Raw genomic sequence first — 21,466 nt, forward strand, 5'->3', positions numbered from 1 at the left:
AGGTGTGTAAAAATACGAGACATTACTCAGGAAAATAATATTTAATACCGTACGATTCTTTTAACGATGTAAAAATTAATTTTTATGTATTAAATATCTTTGCGGTTATCCTGCCACGTTGTAAACGGTTTTAGATTAGGGTTTTTTAAGCATACTTGACATGGCATGACTCAGAAAATTGTGGTGATATGAATATGTTTGTATAACAACCTGCAATAATTTTACTGACTTAAAATTTTATTTTTATATACGAAATAACTACACAACCATCCTGCCTCTTTGTAAATAGCTTTATATTAACATTCTTGAGATATGTCCAAAATGGCATGACTCAGAAAATCGTGTAACTTTCCACGAATTTTCTTACACATTTTTTAACTATGTATAGTAAAAAAAGGTGTAACTAAACATCCTGCCTTTTTGAATAATGTCTACTTAAATTATTTATTTTATAATAAAATTTATTTTATGACTCAAAAATCACGGAACCAGGGTGAAAATTTTCCACGGAATTTTCCAAGTGACATTAGAAGACGTCATGCCAACATTTTTTTCGATCATTTTCAAATAATTATGTTTATTTTATTAAGTTGGCAGGACTCAGAAAATTATGAAAATTGCATTATTTTCATTACATTTTTGTATATCCATATACTCCCTTAGTCCTTTTGCAACCCTCCTGCCCAAAAAATTTTCTTCATAAAATTGATAGTATCCTGTCATTCTATGGATATGGCAGGACTCAGAAATTCATCGCAACTCCCCATTTTTTTTCTCATGGAAAATCTAATTTTAACAGGAAAATGTCACAGGAAACCCGTGTTTTTTTCCATAAATTGTATATTGTAAGTACCTTTTCTAACCTTCCAGTATTGCAAAGGGCAGGACTTAGAAAATCGTGGTTGAAGTTATGTTAATATCTCCCGGTTTAAGATGATCTAAAAAAAATGTTCGGAGCGAAAAAATTGTTTTTGTGAATTTGTTTAAAAAAAATTGTTTAAACAATTTTTCGACCACGGTACTGCCTGGTACGTTGTGGATTTGTTATAAGGACCTCTTTTTGAGTAAGTTTGTGCAAAAAAATCGAATCGGAATAATTTACCTAACGGGGGCGACAATACAGTCTGGACTAACAAGCATTGCATTTTTTGTTGGATTTATCACGATTTATTTGAATTTATGGCTAAAATTCAAGGAAAGGTATATAAGTATAAATATTTGTTCCATGTGTTACATGTGAAGTATTAAAAAATTATCTCGTTTCAGCTCCAAGCGTAGGAGACGTCCAAGCCGCTATCGAATATATTTATCCTTTAGTTTACGAATTTCGTAAAGAATTCACCAAAGAAGAACGAGAGGCGCTGCGCAGAAAAAAACTAAAACAACAAACGGGTAGTGACGCCCCTTTTGCCGAAGATGACGATGAAGAAGATACTGAAAATATCTGCGAATCGAACAGTGTAAGAGAATCCGATATGTGGGATTAAAATCTTGCGTTATTATTTAATTGATTTATACACCTTTCCTAAGTTTCTATAACCTCACCAAAGACCAGACCTTGGACTGTTAAAAAGGAAAAAATAAAACCAATATTTGTTGGAATTCAATAGAAATCTTTTTTATATTACAATCTTAGAATCGATTGTTTTGCATTTTAAATTCAACATTTATATCTTATTTGTCATCAAAATACATTTAATGGCAAGTGATTATATCGATGGCCTGGAAGCAATACAATAAAAGTTTGTTTTGCAAGTTTATAAATATTATAAAGTTTACCAATCTGGTGATTGGTAGAAAAGGTATATCAGTATTGCATCGCCAAAAGCGTGATTTTTGAATTTTTGGTACTTACTAGGTATTGCTTCTAGGCCATCGAATATACATTTTTTGAATTTATACTTCTCTAGGCGCGATTAAGAGTAAATTTTTATTATTCGGCGCGCATGGGCACACAGACAGTATGGACTTGTTGCTAAATCTTTCAATTTATGTAGATATGTATCAGCGTAAATAAGGTGCGAAACAAATATATTAGTGTTTTTAGTAAATATATTTATTATAATTTTTGTGTCTTTGGATTTGTCTTCCTCGGGAGTCAGATAATAAGTATTATTAAAACATTTTTATTTTATGCTTCACTTGATCTATTTGTCACCGTGATTGTAATTATGTCCGAGAAGCGATGTAAACGCAGCCGTGGTAGGTCATTCGACTAGAGATCGAAAAGTCCCGCGTTCAAATCCGGACAATTCATATTCCTTTTTTTAAATTTTTGCTATTGTTTTAATAAAAAATTTTTGAAAGTGGTAAGTATTAAAATTAGTTTCATATTTAAATAAAATACAAATAAACTGTTTAAGTATATTTAATTCGTTGAAATCATTTACTAGAAGTATAACTTCTTACGTGCGTACAAAGTACACACACATTCTTTTTTTTTTTTGTTAAAAACCACAAATTTTGACAGATTCACTTACGAGGTATTGCATCTAGGCCATCGATATGTTTTTATTTTTGTATAAAAATTAATTATCTCACCTTCCAATAGTGTTATTAAAAAGCTGCCGAACTATGTTGTTTTCAGTGTTTCACCATTGTCTGGAAATCACAGTATGTAAATGGGAAAAATAAAATCTTTATTAATGTTTCGACTTCTAATTCTGAAGTTATTATCGAAATACAAATCCGCTATTGAAGATTTTATTTTCTTCTATTGTTGTAAGGAATGGAATAACCTGTAGTAATAAAAACAATAATTCTAATAGACTTAGGGCCGGTTGTTCGAACGCTAATCAAAAATGGAATCAACTGATCATTATCAAATATTTAATTACTGTCACCAACTGTCAATGCCAACTTTGTTTGGGTTGCTGAAAACATAATTAATTACAATTATGAGATTTATTAATCAATTATGTTAATAATTGTTTTGTTAATTAATAACTAATCAGTCAATAATGTTAATTATCATAATGATAATTAACATAATTGATTACAATCAACTGATTGACGTACGAATGAGGAGTGTTGTTATTTGATGGTTGTTAAGGGGACTTAATTATAATCAACTTCTTGATTATCGTTCGAACAACCCGCCCTTAGGATCAAGAACGCTAATCAAGAAATTGATTATAATTAAGTCCCCTTAACAACCATCAAATAACAATACCCTCATTCGTACGTCAATCGCTTGATTGTATTTAATTATGTTAATTAGCATTATGAATATTAACATAATTTATTGATTAATTAATTATTAATTAACATAACAATTATTAACATAATTGAATAATAAATCTCAGAATTGTAATCAATTGTAATAATATGTTTTCAGCAACACAAACAAAGTTGACATTGACAGTTGGTGACAGTAATTAAATATTTGATAATGATCAGTTGATTCCATTTTTGATTAGCGTTCGAACAACCGGCCCTAAGAGTTGGTATAGGTGAAATTTGCTAATCATTTTAGGCACGATAAGAGCCTATAACTTAAATAGTAGAAATTTTTCTAAGTAGTAGTAGTAGGTTCAAATTAGTATTTTTTTTAAATAATAAAAAAAAATTTGAGGTTATGAGTACACTCAACCTACTGGTCTATAAAAATAGACTTGTTTTGTAAAAACCTCAACTAGGCGTGCAGATTTTTTGAAATTTTAAAATTGATTGCATCCCACCTAAAAAAAATAAAAACGAAAAATGAAGTTTTTGATGGTGGAGGAAGGGGGTGGTGGGTTAAAATTACGCTGAGTTTTATTTTTTAATCACATAGAACTTTAAAAAAAAATTGAATTCTGGAAGTGAGGGAGGGTACCTTTTAATTTATTTATTCCGTCCACAAGTGGAAAGTTTGATGCGCCACTGTCGACGCATGTGTCACTAAAAAGTGACGGCACAGTGTTCATACGTTTTCTTTTAGGTTGTACTATTTAAGTTCTAGGCTCTTATCATGCTTAAAATGATATATACCTACAGTCGTAAAAATGAAAGAATACCCATGAACGATCACATCAATCACTTATTTTGTATTTGCTGTCTTTTTCTATAAATAATAAACGTTTGTTATAGAAAGAGGCAGCAAATACAAAATAAGTGATTGATGTGATCGTTCATGGGTATTCTTTCATTTTTCCGACTGTATACCGGCTCTTAGTTTATAATACTGTAGATGAGTTTGCATTTTTGAAAAGTTGACCTTTTTCATTGATTCTTGAGAAATGTTTCAATGAACGACAACACTGATGTATACATTTTGATTTTTATCTCTGTATCAGTACTTGGATACTGAACGAGTCATACATACAATTGTACCCAAGCCACTCCAAAATCCGCACTGAGTATTGTTAATTGTCTACTAATATCCTGTTTATTCTGCCATGTATTATTCGCAGGAAGAGCTTCAACCCATAAAAACATAATTGTCCGATAATCACTGCATGTTTTTGCACGATGTTTCTTTGGTATTGTGACAAATAATGCCGAGTTAGCCAATCAGTTGGTAGCATACAAGTGTCACAAATTCTGTTGAAGATACCACAGTGCTTTAATTCCAATTTCTCCCAAAAACTTTCACTACCAAGTATTTCCGCATTCACTTCATCGGGACTTAGTGCTTTTCCATTTTTTGCCGTTTGTATTGCCCATGTCACCTCACTTTCTGTTATACAGGGTAATTCATTAAGAATGTCCAATCTCTGAGTTGTAGATTCTAGACCACAAAATATTAAGATTTAACCCAAATAAAATGTGTTTTATTTAAAAAGTTAATAACTATTTTTACCCTGTACTTTAAAACTGCTTGACATATCCGTGTCATACTTGGCAAAAAGTGTAGGTACCGCACACCCTACTAAATTATGATAAACAAACGTTTCTGCCTACTACCAGAGGCGTACGACAGGGGACAGTGAATGGTTTACCCTTCCCAAATTCTACGCCACTGGCGGAATCGCTATTTTAACACAATATTTCGATTCTACAATACTTTCTGTGTAAATAATATACTCTTTATTCGTAACGATAAAGTCATTAGTTTTCGAGATATTTGAAGTTGAAAATGAAACGACACAGCTATTTTGATTAATGTATTCTCTTTTAATTTTAACTTCAAATATCTCGAAAACTAATGATTTTATCATTATAAATTAAGAATATATTATTTACATAGAAATTATTGTAGAATCAAAATATTGCGCTAAAATAGCAATTCCGCCAGTGGCAGAGGATTTGGAAAGGGTAAACCATGCACTGTCCCCTGTCGTGCGCCTCTTGTAGTGGCTAGAAACATTTATTTAACACAATTTAGTAGGGTGTACAACACCCACACTTTTTGGCAAGTATGATAAGGATATTTGAAATACTTTTAAAGTGCTGGATACAAATCGTTAATATTTAATCCAAATCACTTAAATAAAATGTGGCTCCTTACTGAGTTACAGCATAATTTAAAAAATATTTGTACCCCGTACTTTAAAAGTACATATTTCAAATATCCTTATCATACTTGCCAAAAAGTGTAGGTACTGTACACCCTACTAAATTACGTTAAATAAACGTTTCTGGCTACTACCAGAGGCGTACGACAGGGGACAGTGAATGGTTTACCCTTCCCAAATTATACGCCACTGGCAGACTTGCTATTTTAGCGTAGTATTTCGAGTCTCCAATACTTTCTATGTAAATAATATACTCTTCATTCATAATGATAAAATCATTAGTTTTCCAGATATTTGAAGTTAAAAATGAAAGAGTATACATTAATCAAAATAGCTGTGTAGTTTCATTTTCAACTTCAAATATCTCGAAAACTAATGACTTTATCGTTACGAATAAAGAGTATATTATTTACATAGAAAGTATGGGAGAATCGAAATATTGTACTAAAATAGCAATTCTGCCTACACCAGAATTTGGGAAGGGTAAACCATTCACTGCCCCTGCCGTACGCCCCTGATAGTAGTCAGAAACGTTTGTTTATCATAATTTAGTAGGGTGTACGGTATCTAAACTTTCTGCCAAGTATGACAAGGATATGTCAAATAGTTTTAAAGTACTGGGTAAAAATAGTTATTAAATTTTTAAATGAAACACCCTGTGACTCAGTAACGAGCTACATTTTGTTTAGGTGATTTAAGTTAAACCCTAATATTTTGAGTTTTAGAATCTACAACTCAGAGATTGGGCATTCTTAATGAATCACCCTGTATATGGACCTGTTATGGAAATCGTTGTATATTGTTCTACTCTGCCATCTTCAAATGATTCAGAAATACAGGTTTTCCATTCGTTTAATTGTTTTACTCTCTGTTATATTTATATAAATTAATATATCTTTCCTTCTTTCTAGTCATAATATTTTGAGAAACATTTTGGAAAATGAGTTGATACAATAGTTATATCTATCAACAAATTTAAATAATCATTGTTTTGTTTTTTTTTTTCTGAATGAAATAAATAGATGACTCAATAATATTATTCAATATATTTTTAATATATTATTATTAAAATGAAAAATCTTATCTTAAAACTACAATAATATTAATAAACATTAATGGTTGTCGTTTCTATCTTGCTAATAGTCTGAAGTTGCAATTATTAGCCTGTTTTATCTACAAGAATAATTTTCTCCCCAATCAAAATAGTATCTTCAATATTTTTTTGCTATTTGGGATATTGTTTTCGCATAAGTTCAATTTCAATTCAAAGCCGCATTTTTTTTTCGTGCTATTAAATGACTATCGACTACTATATTTTGTATGCAAAATATTAATTTGCTTATTCTGTACAAGGCGGCTTGACGGCTCAGTGAACTGGTACTCTCTTCAAAATGAGTAGTGTGCTGGGTTTAAACGCTGCAGTTTAAAATTCAATAGTTACGTGGCTTTTAATTGGTATTCGCGAGTGAATTCGGTAGTACATTGAAAGATAGTCAGGTATTACTCAGACATAGGTAGTACTCAATGATGCTCATTCATCGGGCTCTACCAGAAAACGTTAATACCCTAGAAATACACATACAGTGGATCTTAGTTATCGGTCTACTTAAGCGACTATCAGAGAATCAATTTAAAGATTAAAAGAAACACGTTTCACTGGAACTAAAACAATCAAAAAAAGAATGTGTGTGTACTTTGTACGCACGTAAGAAGTTATACTTCTATTATATGATTTCAAAGAAATAAATATATTTTAAACAGTTTATTTTTATTTTATTTAAATATTAAACTAATTTTAATACTTACCACTTTCCAAAAATTTTTATTAAAACAACACCAAAAATAAAAAAAAAGAATAGCAATTGTCCGCATTTGAACCCGGGATCTCTCGATCTGTAGTCGAATGCTCTACCAATAACCCACGACCGCACTATTTATGTGCTTTCTCGGACATAATGACAAATCACGGTAACATATAGACGAAGTGAAGTATAAATATAAAAACGTTTTAATAATACTTATTCTCGTACTCGTGAGGAAGACAAATCCAAAGGCACAAAAATAATTATAATAAAAAATATATTTACTAAAAACACTAATATATTCTTTCCATACCTTTTTTGCACTGATACATACATAACTTGAGAGATTTAGCAACGAATTCCATACTGTCTGTGTGCGCATGCGCCCAGGATAATAAAAATTCACTCCCAATCGCGCCTAAAGAAGTATAACTTCAAAAAAGTAAAAACTGTCTAACTGTTGAGCTAAATATTGAATAAAACTGTTGTATTAAATTATTTTAGTTGAGATTATATACGTTTAATGTTGATTTTTCCAATACCAATGTTTTATTTTTTCTTTTTTATTGTTTTTTTTTTTGTTTTTCTGAGGTCTGGCCTAGCAGTTTTTAATATAATGCTTGAACCTAGTCAGGTACATATTTTCGGTAGATGAAGACTGAAAGAAGTTTTTCTTTGTGATGATTTTTGTTTTTCGTTCGGATGATTTGCATCCATACATTATGGATATCTGTAGGATTTAAAACATATTAAAGTTACAAATTTGCGTAATAACTGTTAATTGCCGATATTATTTTTGATTCCATTTTTACATTATACCAAAGCAAAACGAATAATGTTTGTTCAAGAATTTATGTTAGTAAAACATATAAATTTGCGTAATGCTTAATTTCCGATATCATTTGGATCCCATTATTACATTATACCAAAGCAAAACGAATTCATACTATAGGATATTGCATACACTGACATTTAATCAAATCATTTTGTTAATTTAGTACGTTTTTTTTTATTGTTAACTATCGTTATTTATTGCTTAGCTACTGTTCTGGCCAGTTTTTAAGATATAAGAATGTTCACCTGATACATATTTTTTGTACATTTCATATTTGCACAACACATTAATTACAACAGTAAACAAGGTTACATCAACCTAAAATCAAGCACAGTGTTAAATTTTGTTTTGGTAATAATAATAATAATATTACACACAATGTTATACACAATATTATACACAAGGTTGGATCTCCAAGAAATAAAATATACCAATAAGCTAAGTTTATTTTTATATTAGCATTGGAACAATTAAAGTTGGTGCATCCTCGGAGACCATCGCTGTCATGAAATTTGTGTTCACTGACCTCCAAAACCCCCAAATATAAAAATTGAAGTCATTTCCGTCAATATTTCCCGAGTTCTAAATTTTTCATTTTCCATCTCTTCGAGATGCACTTTGAAAATGCATTTTCTCATGCACAAATTTTTTTGCCGGTGATCAATTTAGTTCACAAAATTGCCTGACACTCTCTCGAATTGAATGCAAAAAGTTGCATGACGATTCATCTTACTGCAGGTTTTGGGCTTTTTAGTGCTTCGTTGCTTCGTCTATTAGCCGGTACCCGTTTAGTAGATTACTTTTTTCAGCTTCATGCAAAGCTTCGATAAGAGATAGACATTGAAGATTAAAGGAGACAAAATACAGCTTTGCCACATAATTTTCACATTTTTGGTTTGTTCACCTTCAACTGTGAGGTTAGAAGTCTGATTCCAGTAAAGGTTTTTTTAATTACTTTCAGATCTTGGTTGTTAATTCCCGCTTCTTTTAGTATTTGCATCATCTTGACGTGTTGTACTCGATCAAACGCCTTCTCGTAATCAACCAGACATGCGTATACGTCGTAATTGACGTGTCCGCATCTCTGGAATAAGGCTTATATTGAGAACAAAGCCTCTCTCTTACTAACAGCATTTATGAACCCGAACTCGTTGGGGTAAATTTGACTTTCATATGGCTTGTAAACCACTTTCACACCGGTCAAAACAAAACTGAACAATTCGACTAAAATGTTTGACAGTTTGGTAGAAGTAGAGTATGTAGTGTAGAAGTGCTTCTACATACGCACTTCACCTTCTAGATCATAATCATTCTTTCAATGAAGAGTTTCAAATTCTACATATTCAAAATAAAGGCCTTAAGCTATCACTTTTAGAATCAATGGAAATTAATAAATTGAAAAATACAGATATAATTCTGAATGACCAACTCGAGACAAACATCTCCCCACTCCTCAACCTCTTCAGTTAAAGACTTAAAAAGGCAAACACATTGTTAAATATATCACTTGAGAAAGGCACTTTGCCGAAACAGCTGTAGTAACAACATAGTTGTAATAAATTTTGTGGAAGTATAGAAAAACAAACGTTTTTCAGTGTTTTATTGTGAGAAGTTAATAACTAAAAATTAAAGTGACCTAGTACCATTCAAATATTCTTTAGTGACTTAAACCTTACCTGATCAAACCTAACTCTAAATTTTTCTAATTTCACCTTAAATTTAAGCTCGCCTTTCACGTAGACAAACACTCAAATAATTGTACTTAATTAAATTAACACATTCTATATTTCCATAAGGAATTATAATTTTTTTTTTAAATAAGATAACATTGCAGAATCAACTGCGCTCAACCCATGCTTAAACCAAATTTACACCAAATGCGCAATTGTCATGGCGGCCATATTTTGAAAATATCACATTTTTAAATGAGATAAACACAAAAATTAATGCTGAGCGCCCTTAATTATGAATTTTAAATTGAAAGAAAAGTGAGGCAGATCGCACATATATTATACACAGTTGTCAGACTAGTGTGGGGAGTGAGTCAATACCAAATAAATACCCTCTGAGCTATAGAAATAAAACATTGAGACGATGATTAATATAGTTTATCATTCGATAAGGGCTTCCTTTTTCCAGTAACTCTCGCAATCCTTCTCCTCAATTCGTTTTTCAACGCACAAACAGTTTCCAAGATCCGTATATTTCGGCCATAATTTATTATTTATTAAATCGTAATCAAAAACACCACGAATAGTCAAAATGTTGACCTCCAACTACACTAGCGCCGCCAAGCGGGAGCAACGGCGTACATAAGTGCCATTATCTAGTTGTTACCATGATACTATAAATAAGAAGATAATATATTGCGCATCCTGAAGGGAGGGTATCGTGACGCAACTGGAGACCGGCACGTTCGTAATGGTTCGTAACGTTCGATTAGTTTGAATCGTTCGCGGTTGTAAGATAAGTGTATTTTATATTTTATCTTTGTAACACCTTTGTGTTATGAGATATCTTTTATAAACAAATAACACAAAAAAGTCGTTAAATATTATTTTGATAATTGAATAATTTCATGATAGAATGCATACACATCCCATTTAACTTTAACAAGAATTCAAATTCAAATTGGTCTCCAGTTACGTCATCATGCGCGAAATCGGACGTATTTGGGCTACGGGAAGATGCTATCTGGTTATTTTTAGTATCATGCTTGTAACGTATTTTGGATCATTCTGTGCATCGTACAAATCCAGTTGGAACGCATATACTGTAGTGCGCATGCACTACAGTATATACTGCATAGTTTTATATCGAGTTAGAACAAACGTTACTTGTTCAAATAACTGCTTAAAATTGTCTAGCTCACGGAATGTGAAGTGCCGGTGAAAGACGAATTAAATATTTGATCTGTCGCGCGAGGGAGTGGAATATTTATTGTATGTATTATTTCTTGCAGTACCAACCCTTTACTGTTGTGTTTGAAATTGAACAGCGTGAGAGGAATAAGCAAAATGATATAGTGAGAAAGATTCTGATTTTTAAAACAATTATTTTTTTTAATATTAAATTTAATGAATACTCGCTGGAATAACTCATTCTATTAAAAGCCATATTTTCATGGCTGAATACTGAGAAAAAAATGATACCAGCACAAATTGTTTCAATTATTTAAAATTTTTTTCCTAAATCTTATCCCAAAATTGTAAGATTTGTTGTTATTGATTTTATTCATTATATTTTAAAACTAATTTTATGCTATTGTATAATATTAATATTGATTAAGAGAGGTTGAATATTTATTCAAAATTGTATAAACTTTTACCAGCTGTTACATCGGATCTAAATGATGATTAGTTAGTCCCTTGAAATGTTACATTTTTTAGGCCTTAGCTTGCGTTTTTTAGAAGACGCAATTGTATTTTTTTAATGTGTACGGGAGGTCAGTAGAAGCTTAAGTTCAAATTTGTGGGGTCGCCACCCTTGTCCCCTGGTCGTCAACCCTGTCCCCTGGTCGAAAAAGGGGAAGCAAAATACGGCGCAAAAAACCTTCCCACCCCTTTTTCCAAGATGGCGGCCGGGGGACAAGGGTGGCGACCCCACAAATTTGAACTTAAGCTTCTACTGACCTCCCGTACACATTAAAAAAATACAATTGCGTCTTCTAAAAAACGGAACCTTAAATGTAAGATTTCAATGGACTAGATACTGGTAGTCTGCTGTGAAACAAAACTAAAGTAGAATCTGTTTTTAGTTTGGTTTTATAAAGTAACCGATTTTTGTATTTAACTTTTAGTTTCCGATATATTAATATTTGCGTTTTCCTTGGAATCAACAGATACCTATGTTTGTGTAGATATTTTTAGTTTTATAATTTTTGGTTCAAAATAAAACGTCTATTTATATTAAAAATGAGTTGTACTAATTTAATAATAAATTCGTTCGAAATATTTGTTCCTTGAAGATTTTTACTACTGAAACAGCAATATATGATATTTCAACTGAAAAGAATACGAGACTGACAGTGAACATCTAAAATGAAATTTAAAGGCACTTTATATTGCGACAAGAGATGCAATACCTGAATCACACCAAATTACAATAAACAATAATTCTATATTTTATAAGATATGGTTGGTACAGTATAAATACCTTTGTACGTCATTATCTACGTCAGAGAGCTAAGTTGACATTGGTGCCAAATTACAAAAAAGTTCCTGATTAATTTTAAATCAAATGTATCATAGAATTATTGCAGAAGTGGATTATACAACAAAATAAATTAATATTCAATGTAAATAAAAAACATTAAAAATAGAAAACAAGAATTAAGTAATAATCTACGTGAAAGTAAATAATAAAAACAAATCTGAACTGTCAACATCTCAGCTGCCAAATAAGTGTTACCAATTTATGCCAAAATGTCACCTTCGTTCAATTGCAGTTAAAATGTGATCCGGACAAGTGTGCTTCATAAAACGCTTTATAATCCATTTAAACAAATTAAATGAAACAAGTTGTATACATTTTTAAGTTTACATTCATAGAAATCTTCAAATATTACTTCTACGCTCATATAATAAAATTCGCTAGGCTGTAATCCCAATGTACTTGGCTAAACGATTCTAAAAAGGAGCAGCCAGGGCCGGTGACAACGGGCCTGCAAGGGATGCACTGCAGGCGGGCGCCAAATGAGCTTTTTTTGGCTGATATTATACAAAATACTAATTAAAAAAAAACGAAGGGCGCCTATACTAGTTTTGCAAGCGGGCACCTTATACCCTAGCGCCGGTACTGAAACAGACGTACGACTTAAATTTTTTGTGTTGGTATTATGTGACGTCACTAGTATGACGCGGATGACGTGCAACGGTATTTATACCGTACGAACCATATATCGTTAGTACTTTCCACCGAGTATATTTCTATAAGAAACTCGGAAGGGGTTACCTTATAAAGGCAAAATTCTTTGTGGTTGGCTGTAAATAATAGTTTAAAAATACTTGCAATGAAGTAAAAACTTGTAAGTGTAATTGGTATATTTATAAAAATTAATAAAACTATGAAAATATCCAAAAGGATTACAATTTTCAAAACGTGTTCGGTCCTTTCAGACAATCAACAGTGAAACTTGAGCAATCCCACTTTTAAAGGGGTAAAATTTTGACTGTTCAGATAAAACACGTAGTATGATTGCTTACTTGAGCATTTGCAAATAGCCACTTCGAAAACCGTATAAAAATCTTGGATTTTTAAGTTTGAAATGTTAAAAGAATTAAACCGATGTAATATCGATAATTTAAGATTGAACCCAAAGGGAACATAATATTAACCCTTACTCGAAGTGAGAGCAGAAAAATAAATTCAAAAGGAAAGAGTTGAGAGTAATCATAGATCCCAGAAAAATTATAGACGGAATATATCATTGAATCAGAAAATAGAGGGAATTACTGAAGAAGAAATATAGTAAAATACATCAAGAGTAGACGATATTTTGGACAAATTCGAAAGCTAATTATAAATTGTGCAAAATTCTATGTAAGTCAGTTGAGTATTAACTCGGATAATAACTGAATATGGATTTCAATTTTGTGTTTAAGCATTTAGTCCAAGAGGCAGCGCTGAAAAATCTCTTTGAATTTACTAAAGCTAGATTTTTCACAGTTGATTACTGTGATTGTGTAGAGAAACATACTGCGGTCGGTCAAGCGAAACGTAGAACAGGGGCTACTGAGAGGGTATCAAAGTTGCTTTCCTACGAAGGTAATTAAATCCATTTACTAAGGCTGAAAATCAGTACAGTAATACCTCGACTTACGCTACCCCGACTTACGCGAACCCAGAGTTACGCGATTTTCAAATATTGTCAATTAGTCATTTGAGCGCCACACAATCGCTCGATTATCGATGAAATAGAATTACCGCCCACATATTATTGCTCATCCAATGTAGATATTTGGACTTTTCGCACGAAATCAGCACATCACTAGAATTTATTTTGTACATTTAGATATTTCTTATCTACAGTTTTGTCTGCGAGTGGGTGTTTGTTCTTTTTATGAAATTAGTAATGCGATTAAAGAAGTTGTTGATAGTGATGACGTTGAAGAACTGTTGAATTCCCACAATCGGGAGCTAACTATTGATGACCTCATAGAAATGCATGAGGAAGAACAAGACATTGGAGAGCTTGATTGTTTGGATCCAGTTTAAACTGAAGATCAAATAACGGTTGGAAACTTTACTGAATGTCTCAGTTTAATTGAAAAGGGCTTACAAATTTTAGAAAATATAAACTATAACAAAGATCGCATTTCTTCTACCAAACAAGGGATAAAAAAATTATTAGCCTGCTATGCAGAAATTTTGCGAGAGGAAACAAATCTTTGAGTTGTCTGTTTGTTAGATTTTATGCAGCCTTCTACATCAAAATAAATTAAATTGACAATTTTATGTTTGTATATGCTATTTTTCTTAGCTTCCGGTCCCAATTAAAAATAATTTATATACATACATATGCGAAATTACACCCTGACTTACGCGAATTTGACTTACGCGGTTATCGCTTGGTCCCACCTATCGCGTAAGTGCGGGGTATTACTGTACACACATTCTAAATTAAATATAAATAAAAGTTATTATAGTCGGTCAGCTGTACGACGGGACAGAGCCGGTCGGTCGGCTCCAGTGAATGTACAGGGTTATTCACTATATTTTGACCCCCTTGTAAACTGCTTTATTTACAGAATTGGAAAAAAATGTAAAATACAAAAGTTATTCCATTTTTCAATTATGATTTTTTGACATATATATCGTACTAGTGACGTCATCCATTTGGGCGTGATGACGTAATCGACTTTTTTTTTTAATGGGAATAGGGGTCGAGTGCTAGTTCATTTGAAAGGTTATTCAATTCCCTATTCAGTAATGTAAACATCATGATTAATTATACAGGGTGTCCAAAAAAAAATTTTTAATTAAGTTAATTGTTTAATTAATAATTAAAAAAAAATTTTTGAACACCCTGTATAAATAATGATCTTAATGTTTATAGTACTGTATAGAGAATTGAATAACCTTTCAAATTAGCTAGCACACGACCCCTATTCTCATTTAAAAAAATAGTCGATTACGTCATCACGCCCAGATGGATGACGTCACTAGTACGATATATATGTCAAAAAATCGAATAAATTTTGTATTTTACATTTTTTTCTAATTCTGTAAATAAAGCAGTTTACAAGGGGGTCAAAATATAGTGAATAACCCTGTACATTCATTGGGGCCGACCGACCGGCTCTGTCCCGTCATACAGCTGACCGATTATAATAACTTATATTTATATTCAATTTAGAATGTGTGTACTGATTTTCAGCCTCAGTAAATGGATTTAATTACCTTCGTAGGAAAGCAACATTGATACCCTCTCAGTAACCCCTGTTCTACGTTTCGCTTGACCGACCGCAGTATGTTTCTCTACACAATCACAGTAATCAACTGTGAAAAATTTGCTTTAGTAAATTCAAAGAGATTTTTCAGCGCTGCCTCTCCGTCTAATTGCCAAGTAGGTTATGCACAGATTAAAAACTTAAGTAATAAACAGATAAGTTTTGTCAAATGCCAGTGGCACTGGTTGCCGACACATTCCACGCGCAACGTGAAAATATAGCGTCAATAATTTCAATATATTACTTAACAACCATGCAAATATAGCACATTCTTTTTTTATTTTACAATAGTAGTGATGTAGTTCAAACCATTGCAATATAAAACAAATTCTTTATTTTTTTTGTTACAATCGTAGTAATTTAGTGCAGGACTTGAATTATTCATATAAATGAAGTAGCTTATATTTAAATTTCCAGACAACGTAGCGATGTTTCATATTTAATTCATTTGTTCAACTGCACTGAACTGAGGTGCCCCATCGGATTGCATCGTTTTCTTGTGAAGGCACGCGAAGGTGCGATAGCCAGCGGTAAAAGGATTACAGTGGAACAAATGAATTAATTTTAAAATATCGCGACGTTATATTGAAATTTACACTGGTTAGTTGCAAATTAGAGATCTCAGTTCGGTGCAGTCGAACAAATGATTTATTTATTTATGAAACATCGCGACATTGTTTTGAAATTTACCCTGGTTAATTGCAAATCAAGAATCTAACTTGTACTTTCCATGCCTGTATATGATAATGTTGAAACTCTGGAATATTCTGCGATATCTATCACAAAGCAAAACAACCAGTAAGTATAAGGTGAAGTTACAGAAACCGTAAATATATGTAAAATACTAAAATTTGACTGTTGCAAAACACTTATGTATATAGTATATCACGGTGAGGTTCCACAAGTTAATACACACACGAACATTTGCATCTCAGTTTTATAATATCATTGCAGGGCTTAATCATTATTAAATTCTACAATATTTCCAGTCTTTATTAACACTTGGAATTTGGAAATTCAGTTAATAAATAGGTTGTTTATATACTTAGCATTACTCCAAGGCCTGTACACAAGTTTCACAAAGTACACTGCGCGCCAGAGAAAACGGACCACCCACAAAATGGGTCATTTTTGATGTCTCGAATTTCCTAAACCTGTTGTCCGATTTAAGTGATTTTTTAACATGTTATAGCTATATTCTTCAAGGATATCGATTTAATAATATTGTTGCTAGACAGGTAAATTGTCATTGTATACCGAGTGTACCAATCAAACTGAGATTTTTTCTCAAAGTTCGCGTCACCCTGTGGAATATTCTAGCATTTTTTATAAAATACTGAAATTAAAACCCAACTATAGCCCCATATTTTCTTAAAATTCCGTTTTTTGATTCATTCGCTTATATTGGATAATAAAAATGTTAGGTACTTTAACAACTAGCCTTGTTTTTGATCAATACAGGATGTTTTTAAATACCTAAGTATGGCAAACTTTAAGGGTTAGTTTTACATGAAAAAATAATGACAGTTTGCTTTATAAACGTATGTCCACAAATGCTTCGTTTCCGAGATAGGGGGTGTTGAAATTTTTCTTACAAACTGACGATTTATTTATTGCTATAAAACAGGTTAAGATATGCAAATGAAATTTGGTAGGTTTTAAGAGGTAGTTATTGCGCATTTTTGACATATAATTGAGAATTTTATATTCACCACTGGAGTGCATACGGGCAATATCACGCCACGTATGCACGTCAATTATGAATATAAAATTCTTAATTGAATGTAAAAAATGCTCAATAACTACCTCGTAAAACCTATCAAATTACATTTGCATATCTCAACCGGTTTTAGAGCAATAAATAAATCGTCAATTTGTAAGAAAAATATTGAACATCCCGCATCTCGGAAACGAAGCATTTTCGGACATGTTTATAAATTTATAAAGCAAACGGTCATTATTTTTTCATGCAGAATTACCCCTTTAAGTTTGTCGCACTTATTTAGAAACACCATGTATTGATGAAGAACATGGCTAGTTGTTAAAGTACCTAACTTTTTTTATTATCCAATATAAGCGAATGAATAAAAAAACAGAATGTTAAGAAAACCTGATGCTATAGTTGGGTTTTAAATTAAGTATTTTATAAGTGCTAGAATATTCCACAGGGTGTGGTGAACTTTGAGAAAAAGTATAGTTTGATTGGTACAACCGGTATACAACGACAATTTACCTGTCTAGCAACAATATTATTACAGCGATATTGTTAGAGAATAAGGCTATAACATATTAAAAAACCCACTTAAATCGGACAACAAGTTTAGGAAATTCGAGACATCAAAAATTACCCATTTTGTGGGTGCCCGTTTTCTCTGACGCGCAATGTATTTTATAACAGCTAAAATTTTTTATCAGAATTATATTTTATTGCATTTTTATGAAAATGCCAGACGCCTAAGTTGAGTATGTATTAATTATTACTAGGCAGTTAAACAATTATTGTAAAATGTGTTTAAAAATTATATGCGAGATTGTGAAGAAGAAATTGTAGACGCGGAACATTATCAATGAACGTTCAAGGGAACAGAAACTACTACTACCATGAGATCGTATGTAAGATCTATTTTTTTTTTGATTTCATGTTTTTTAATTTGTAATTATTAATGTTGTTCTGAAGCTATTTCCTTGTGGCATTTTTATAATCAACTATTTTCAATGGGAAATAAGCCACAATTTTACCAAAAAAATGATTTTATTAACGTTTCGAAGCCCAAATCGGGTTTACTATGGAATGGTTTCCTTAGTGATTTACTATGGAATCTCTAACGCGAGAATTTTACTGTCATCGTTGCATTTGGTTGTCTTTTTAAAGACAGATCACATGCTATGATTTTTTTGTGACGGATATTCTTGAGTTGAAGCCTTATACCGAAACGTTTCTAGGAGAATACCAGGCAGGATTCGGGCGTGGACGTTCAACCATTAACCAGATCTTTACACTACGACAGATCCTGGAAAAAGCGCAAGAGTTTAACATAGATATCTACCATATTTTTGTCGATTTTAAAGCTGCTTATGACAGTGTATTAAGACCAAGTCTCTACAACGCTATGAATGAGTTAGGAATTCCAAAAAAACTCATATGTATGATAAAAGTGACAATGGCGAAGATGATATCAGCAGTAAAAATTCAAAACGACTCGTCAATCCCATTTGAAATACATAGGGGGTTAAGGCAGGGAGATGCGCTGGCGTGTCAACTTTTTAATGTAGCATTAGAAAAAGTCTTACGAGACGCTTATATAGATAGCAGGGGAACAATATTCAATAGATCTGTCCAAATTCTAGCATATGCAGACGACGTGGACATTATAACAAGAACCAGAGCGAGAACTGCGGAAATCCTAACCGAGCTAGTAGCAGCAGCAGAACGCATGGGGTTACATATAAATCGAAATAAAATAAAATTCATGGCGACTAACACAAACACAAGAGCTGGAAATGTTGACGCAGATCTAATAATCAATGACCAAAACTTCGAAGCGGTCAAAGAGTTCATATATCTAGGGACATCGGTTAACCCCAATAATAACACATCAGAGGAAATAAAAAGACGAATAATAATTGCAAATAGGTGTTATCATAGTATATCAAAGTACTTAGCTAACAAACGTCTGTCTCAAAAAACTCGTATAAGGCTGTATAGAACATTGATTGTCCCCGTTCTCACATATGGATCAGAGGCATGGACGCTAATTAAAACAGATGAATCCGCTGTCGATTTTTGAAAGAAAGGTGCTACGTAAGATATTCGGAGCGGTCTGTGAGAACGGAATATGGAGGCGTAGATATAACTTTGAACTGCAGAATATCTACAAGCATACGTTTGGTGGAAAAGATATTATCACTATAATTAAGCGAAACCGCCTGCAGTGGGCAGAACATGTAGCCCGGGCCCCTGAATCGAACATGATAAAAAAGATTCTAACAGCGCAACCCGTGGGAATGAGAAGACGGGGTAGACCAAAGCTGAGGTGGATGGACGGGATAACACAAGATGCCGAGAAGATCGGAGTCGGCAACTGGAAAATGCAAGCAAGGGACAGAACAGAATGGCGTAGAAAGCTTGAGAAGGTCGAGGCCCTCTAAGGGCTGTAGCACCAAGATGATGATGGTGATTCTTGAGTTGGGATTGATTTCATGTAATCGAATGAACTATCTTTTAGTAAAGTCGTCCCAGGAACGCAACTCATAAATATTGGCGATATCATTTTAAAGTCTTCTACTTTAAAATGTATAATATACGTCTAAATTGCCAATATAAATGAGTCAGATTAAATAAATTATTAGAAGAATTTTTTTACCTAGCAACAACATTTTTGTTTATTTTAGTAGTATTTTGTATTTTGACAACGAAACCCGATTTGGGCTTCGAAACGTTAATAAAATCATTTTTTTTTTGGTAAAATTGTGGCTTATTTCCCATTGAAAATAGTTGATTGTAATTATTATTTTTCAAATTTCAGTCTGCCCTGGTATTTCTGTGTAAAACTTGCTCCGCAAACACTACAACATGTTTCTTCTTATATCGGGACTCATCAGATACTGGTAGATCAAAGGCAAACTTGGATATGAAAAAGCAAGCCTCGGAACCAAATTTTCTACTAAGTGCTTTTCTGCTTGGAAATTGGTTTTACCTATCAATATCAGATGTGTCAATATAGGATGTATCCTACCGTATACTTTTTAGATAGGAAGGATAGAAGGACAGGTAGAGGAAGGACAGAAGGACAGGTAGCCCCCGTTAAGGGGGTACTCACTCCCAGAATTCAATTTTTTCCACTTTTGTACGTGATTAGAAAATAAGACTCAGCACAATTTTAACCCTCCACTCCCTTCAACCTACCATCAAAAACGCCATGTTTTCGTTTTTATTTTTTTTTAAATAAGATACAATGAATTTAAAAATTTCAAAAAATTCACACACATAGTTAAGGCTTTTACAAAACATGCCTTTTTTGGAACCGTAGCACAGCATAATAAACGAAACCAGCAAGGACACACTACGATGCCGCCTTTGAAGTTAAAAAGTACGGAGCCGACGTTCATCAGTGTTGCCGATGTCACTATATGAAATTATATTAGCCACTGCTAAAATGATCAGATTTTGCCAAAAATTATGTTAAAATTTTTTATCTTGGTAGTTTCTAAGGGTAATAAAAATACATTAAGAAAAAAGTTATTTTATTCAACTTAACTTGTTAATTCAAAAATACTTGTAACAAAATTATATGTAATATCATATATTATACTATAATAAAACTACATCTGGAACGCTTTCAAATAAAATTTCCTCATCCTCATCTTGTGAAAATGAAGACTTAATGTGATTAAAATAATTTAACATTTTTTGTCTGTTTGAAAGGAGTAACATTCTTTTACTCCTTCACTTTTGCTAACACTAATTTAATATTTGCTCACAGATCGCATTTAAACGTCGCGTCGACAGACAACGATATCTAAGAAAACGTGATTTTTTTATTTCTGCAGTATCAGTTATTGCACTAACTTTATTAGCCGTAAGATATTCTTTTTAAATATTTTCTGGAATTTCTGCAAAAGATTAACAATACAATCGCCATTCATCGTCAATATTTTGTGTTGGCCCAATTATTGACATAATTCCCACAGGCATACGTACTAAATTACATCTTTTTATTATCAGAATGTCATAAAAGTTAAGTAAATCTGATAATTATGTACAAATCGGCAACACTGTCGATTTTCTACACTGTCTGGTACTACGCGAATAATGGCCGACGATCTGCGCAGTAATAGTGCGCGAACTTTTCCCGCCTTCTGGGCCTTCTAGTGTGTCACTGCTGTTGCGTTTTCTCTGCTGTGACCTTAGACAAGGAAAGAGAGAGGACGAGTAATCCT

General features: G+C 32.5%; 1 protein-coding gene across 3 annotated transcripts in view; it reads left to right on the plus strand.

The window, feature by feature from the left end:
• LOC114325509 (TATA box-binding protein-like 1) overlaps nucleotides 1-21,466 on the plus strand; it is a 98,888-nt gene that overhangs the window by 54,368 nt on the left and 23,054 nt on the right. For 2 of the 3 annotated variants that reach the window (XM_028273574.2, XM_050648173.1), the window contains exon 4: nucleotides 1,267-16,041. In XM_028273574.2, the coding sequence (XP_028129375.1) occupies nucleotides 1,267-1,487 (221 nt within the window). In that variant the 3' untranslated portion in view covers nucleotides 1,488-16,041. The remainder of the gene's footprint in view (nucleotides 1-1,266; nucleotides 16,042-21,466) is intronic. The other variant, XM_028273573.2, reaches the window with a different exon arrangement.

Source organism: Diabrotica virgifera, chromosome 4, assembly GCF_917563875.1.
Source record: "Diabrotica virgifera virgifera chromosome 4, PGI_DIABVI_V3a".
Classification (NCBI taxonomy): Eukaryota; Metazoa; Arthropoda; class Insecta; order Coleoptera; family Chrysomelidae; genus Diabrotica; species Diabrotica virgifera.